Here is a 5,602-nt window from a genome sequence, read left to right as displayed (position 1 = left end):
CGCCACCCTTTCAGTCGGAAAATTTTTACCACCCGCAATGGGTTTATACATAAAACTACGTCGTTTTAGCCGTAGAAAACGACGCCGTTTTATGAATTTCCAGCGATCTCCATGTCAGCTTTCAGGCTTGCCACGCATGCTAATTTTCATCCGGAAATCATAGGGTCGGGTCAAAATGGGAGATATCAGCAACCCGGCAAAGTTCGTGACATTATACTCTAATTTTATAGTTTGTGGAAAAAATCGGAATTTGGTAAAAGTTTATGACTTTTAAGGCAGTTATCCATTTTATTTTAGCAATAAGATTAATTAGATATAACAAGTGTGGAACGGAATTTCTGAGCGTCTCAAAGAGGGAAGTTATTTACCAGCCATGGCTAGCGACGCCGCCGCCGCTGATAAGGCGGCGAAACCGCTTCCGCGGAAGCAAAACAAGCCGGACCAGACGAGGCGGCACCGTTCGATATTTGAAGTGCCGCCGGACTTCTTCGATTCCTGCCGCCTCTTCAACTCCACCTCCTCGGATTTTGAAACTTCGCCTGACGATGGCGTTGAAGAATCGAAATCGGAAAAAGAAGTTTCCGAGAACAGCAATCATGATGGAAATTCTAATAGCAGTGGTAAAATTATGCAGAGATGGTCTTGCAATACGTGTAAGGCGGAGTTTGAGTCTCTCCAAGACCAGCGCTACCACTTCAAATCCGACCTGCACCGTTTCAATGTACGTTTTCCTGTTTTTCTATGAGGTTTCTTTGAATTCTCGATTGCAGATAACCGGTGGCTGAGCATGTGTGATTTAATGGATTAGGAATTAGTTTTCAGTTTATACATTTTTAGGTCATTTAGCATTTTGATTTCGATTTGATGATTTGGAGCGTATGCGGTCTGTGATTCAGTTTGTTTGATCGATAGGGTAGTTGATGAAGGTTGCGGAAATTTTGAGTTTGGAAACTTGCAAATTTCCTTCAATTTTCAGGGCAGGGCTTCTTTACTATGCTAGATTGCTAGACTCTATGTGAGCTGATGTCAGGAATTAGTTGATGCCTAAGCTTTAGTCAGTTATGTGGTTCTGTTTGGTAATCCAATTGGCTCAGGGGGTAATATAATCTGCATTCAATTTTAATCATAAATTCATTTGAATTTTATTAATGCTGAAAAGTTCTTTTTTTTAATCTTATGACAAGGACTGATTAGTTGATTTGTTGTTGTATTGTTCGTTTGAAGTAGTGCACTTCTTTCGCCTACATTTCTAGTGAGAGTGTTCAAAAAACGCAATTGTTCACCCACTCCTCACCTGTAATATATATATGCCTCATCTTTTTGGCATCTTGTTTTTCTTGACGATGTTTGATCCCCAGATAAAGCTAAGCATTGCTGGAAAGAGCATTATTAATGAGGAAGATTTTGATGAAGCAAGTGCAAATTCATTGTCTAAAGACTATGATGTGTCAAGTATTTCTGGATCAGATGACGAGGACGAGAGAGACACCAGTCTTCTTGGTGACAGGAAACGTGAATTCGGTGGACTATCAAAACGTAAAATCTGTATAAAACTTAAAGATGGAGAGATAGTTTCAGTCTTGAAATGCTTATTTCTTGATGACTCTGATAGTATTTCATATGACACTGATAAGCCCCATTTCATGGATGGGGCTGGAGTTGTATATTTGACCCCAAGAGAAGTGATTGAAAAGCTGAGATACATAGTTCATGAACCTAGAGATAACTCCAGATTGAGGATTGTTTTACTTGCAAGGGGTGGGCACTTTGCTGGGTGTGTATTTGATGGGAATTCGCTTGTGGCTCATAAGACTTTTCACAGGTTAGTTCCTTAGTTCAGAATACGAAATGTATGACCAATTTAAATTGTTTCGGTTTTTTGTTTTACCTTTCTTGCACCTCAAAGGACATCTTCCTGCCCTCATTTGTTGCATTGCCAACAGATTGACACTTTTAGTTTCAATGGAATGCATTTGCTTCAATCTTTTGACCAGTGCTTTTCTGATGTCAACTGCCTTCATTATTTAGAGGGAGTGTTTGTGTATCTGCATCTCTACTCAATTAGCTACACCTTTTGGTCGATTGTGACAATAATAATTTGGAATTGCAGTTTTTTGTATTTACTTTTCGCTAAGCATATGAAGCAGCATGATCATTTTCGTCATGCTATTTGGCCAACTTTTTTTCTATGATCTTTTCAAGGTCATTTTCTTTGCAAACTACCTTTGAGTTGTTTTTTTCTTTTTCTTTTTTGTAAACTTATGTAGTATTCGTTAAGCAAGTGCTTTCTTGTTATTTGGCTGAAGTGTTTTCTTACTTGGCAGTCTCTGTTCACTTTGCTTATTAATCCAGTCAATTGTAACAAAATTGATTTGGACTTCTGTTTCTTGGTTTTATTTTGACCTAAGTATGCGTAGATGTGTAGCAATTGTTTCCAACTTCTAACTTGTTTTGCAGTTAGGAAAATTTTTAAAGTTCATTCATATAACAATTGTGTGCTTTATATGTGAATATTGTCATCCTCTTCCTCTTATTATTTTCCCTCCTTCAGGATTCCATGTATCCTTTGCCTTCCATTGTCTTAGTTTATTTAACAGCACAAGTGGTTCTTTGATGTAGATATGTTGTGAGGGCAAAGGCTGGTAAAAAACAATCATTAAAAGACGCAGGTGGACAAGCTATTCATTCTGCTGGTGCTTCACTTCGTCGCTATAATGAGCTCGGTCTCAAAAAGGTATGAGTTTCTTCTCTACTCATATCAAATGAATTTGCTGAACTTTGTTCTTTTTTTCATTTTTTTTTTGAAGAAGGTTTGGTTTAATCTGTGATTTGCGGCCTCCACATTACTTAGACAAATTGTGAAAATATTCTTCGAAAATATGTACTAATATGTTGAAATTCTTGCATTTTTCATACTTTAGTGTATGTTTCTAGTGTTCCATCATATGCGATCCTGTCTAGTTCCCACGAAGATAATTTTCCCTACCATGACTAGCAATTTTATATCGTTAATAACTTTATACCTTTGTTCTGTAATCAACTCCTCTCTGCAAAACCAAATCATTTGTAGCATGTAGTCTATTCCAGCCTCTTACTAGTTTATTTTGTTGACTATATTTGGCAAAAAATGCAGCCTTTATTTTGAAGTTAATATTCTTTGGGGTGCTAGACTGATTCACGTTTCCTCAATAACCAGGATATCCAAGAACTACTTACTTTATGGAAGCCTCATTTTGCCGTGGCCTCCTCCATCTTTATTTATGCTCCTTCTAATAACCGTCAACTACTTTTTGATGGAGAAAAACCTTATTTCATTTGTCAAGAACGTGCAATAAGAAATATTCCATTGACAGTTAGGAGGCCAACCTTGAAGGAAGCTAGGCGAATATACAGCTTGCTTGTACAAGTTTCCTCTGAGATCATTGAGGAAACAACCCCTGATACAAAAGAGGAATCATTATCTAGTGTAAAGAGTGGAAACCACAACTATACTGAATCCAGTGGATTGAAGTCCAAACAAAATTCAGAGGGTACAAAAGTTGCTGAAGCCAGTTCCTTAGTTACTCAAATGGATGGTTTGTCTGTTTCATTTGAGTCCAAAGATATGCTAAATGCTGTTGGCATATCAACACTTTTGCATGAAGCTGCAAAGTCTGGAAATGTTCAAAAAGTTCTGGAACTCCTAGAGCAGGGTTTAGATCCTTGCATTAAAGATGAGAGGGGCCAAACGCCATATATGCTTGCCACTGACAAGGAGGTTAGAAATATGTTCAGACGCTTCATGGCATCAAACATGGAAAAATGGGACTGGCATGCTGCAAAAGTTCCCAGCCCTTTGACAAAAGAGATGGAGGAATCTCAAGCAGCTAAGCAGGTAAAGCATTTCTTTATGAATTTGCATCAATCCTTTTCAGCCTCATAACTAGATACAAGTTTGACTTCTTAACAGTTAACCACTGTGTGTAATAAAAGTCTAAATCTGAATAGTAGCTTCCAATTTACTTGAACTTCATCTGAGGGGACCGCTAGTGGTGGAATATTTTTAAGTTGATTATGTGCAGTAGTGTTACTTCCTTAAATGCATTTTAAATTGGATTCAAGATCTTATGTTCCAACTGTGACGTACAAGTTTCCATTAGCCTACTTGATGCTATGGTTGTGCAAGTCAGCAAATAATGCTGCCACTTATTTCTAGTTTTTGTTTTATCTGAAATTTATATCAGGCAGAAAAAGATGCCAAGAGGAAAGCCAAAGCGAAAGAGTTAAAGAAAGTTAAGAAAGCGAAAGAAAAGAAGGCCCAGGTTTGTTTCTTTTTGTAGTTTTGCTTGCCCACATATTTAATCCAACACTAGTCATTTGTATTTTAATTGCTGGGTCATGATCATTTGTTGTTAGTCTATGTACTTATTTACACATTTTTCATGCGGTGAACAGGCTGAAGCTGCTGAATCCAGCAATAACTCGTCTAAGCCCGGTAATCCAGGAAGTTCTTTATTAACTAAGAAAGGCCAGTCTCACTCTAGCGGTTCAGCGACATCAAAAGAGGTATCCATGTGTTGCATTTCCCAATTCTGGTATCCATCTTGCCGGCTTCATCAGATACCTAAAACCACTTAAAATTTTCCCCAAATATGTAGGAGGTGCTCAAAAGAAATCAAGATGCGGAGAGGGAAAAGAGAGCTGCTGCCGCAGAGAGGCGAATCGCAGCATTAAAAGCTCAAGAATCTACACCAGTTGCTGCTCCCAGTAATCTGCAGTCAAATAATTCAAGTGGAAGTGATGTTTTATGTTCATGCTGCTTTGTGTCATTGGCTGGTATAGTACCCTTTCATCGATACCATTACAAATACTGCAGCACTCCATGCATGCATATGCATAGAGAGATCCTTGAAGATGTATGAACATTTCAGATCATTGGCCTTCTCTTTTCCAAATTTTTTTTCCTGAAATATTAATGGTTATATATATATTTGAGTTTGTAATACGCAGTCTTAGATTTTGGTCGCTGCTGTTTTTTTGTTTTCCTCTTCTACTCTTGACATTATATTTTTAATAATGTTAATGAAAAATAAAACTCTATTGGTTGGTAGTATTAGACTATTAGTAAATATTCTAGTTTATCTCGTTGTTTTAGTGTTTTAACAAATATGAGTTAACCTTATGGATACTGGCATCAATCCTAGTGCGATAGACGATCTGTTTTATTTTCATTGTACCAATAGCATATTGATAATTAATCAATCAAAATGAGAAACAATGTCATTAAATATATTTTAAAAGTAAAAGTATGTACACTTCATTAAATAATTAAATATATATATACTCTTAAATAAATTTCAAATTAAAATGATATTGATGGATATGTTGATAGAATACTTGATATCTACTACACATAGAGCAATTGCAATTTAGAGCATCTCCATCCGTGCTCTCGCCAAAAAGCACGGATGTGGGCCCAGACCCACTTTTATTACTTTTTTAGCACGGATGTAGGCCCGGACCCACTTTTACTATTTTTTTTACTCCCTGCTCTTAGGCAAGATCACAACACCCACATCCATGCTCTTCCGCAAGGACATGCTCAAGGGACCCACCATTCTAT

The 5,602-nt window shown here is 37.3% G+C and overlaps 1 protein-coding gene across 1 annotated transcript; it reads left to right on the top strand.

The window, feature by feature from the left end:
• Positions 1–315: 315 nt before the first annotated feature.
• Positions 316–5,089, top strand: LOC121784765 (ankyrin repeat and zinc finger domain-containing protein 1-like). The gene is made up of 7 exons (XM_042182996.1): positions 316–721; positions 1,359–1,822; positions 2,620–2,734; positions 3,197–3,874; positions 4,224–4,301; positions 4,435–4,545; positions 4,638–5,089. Exons 1-7 carry the CDS (start codon positions 374–376, stop codon positions 4,899–4,901), a joined length of 2,058 nt encoding a protein of 685 aa, XP_042038930.1. The 5' UTR covers positions 316–373; the 3' UTR covers positions 4,902–5,089.
• The last annotated feature ends 513 nt before the right edge of the window (positions 5,090–5,602 follow it).

The sequence above is a fragment of the Salvia splendens genome, chromosome 2 (genome assembly GCF_004379255.2).
Source record: "Salvia splendens isolate huo1 chromosome 2, SspV2, whole genome shotgun sequence".
NCBI lineage: Eukaryota > Viridiplantae > Streptophyta > Magnoliopsida > Lamiales > Lamiaceae > Salvia > Salvia splendens.
This window is presented reverse-complemented; position numbering and strand designations above follow the sequence as displayed.

Coding starts and splice junctions, on each gene's coding strand:
- LOC121784765 (XM_042182996.1), top strand. CDS start 374: ATGGCTAGCGACGCCGCCGCCGCTGATAAGGCGGCGAAACCGCTTCCG. Junction 722..1,358: donor CCGACCTGCACCGTTTCAAT/GTACGTTTTCCT, acceptor TTTGATCCCCAG/ATAAAGCTAAGCATTGCTGG. Junction 3,875..4,223: donor AATCTCAAGCAGCTAAGCAG/GTAAAGCATTTC, acceptor AATTTATATCAG/GCAGAAAAAGATGCCAAGAG.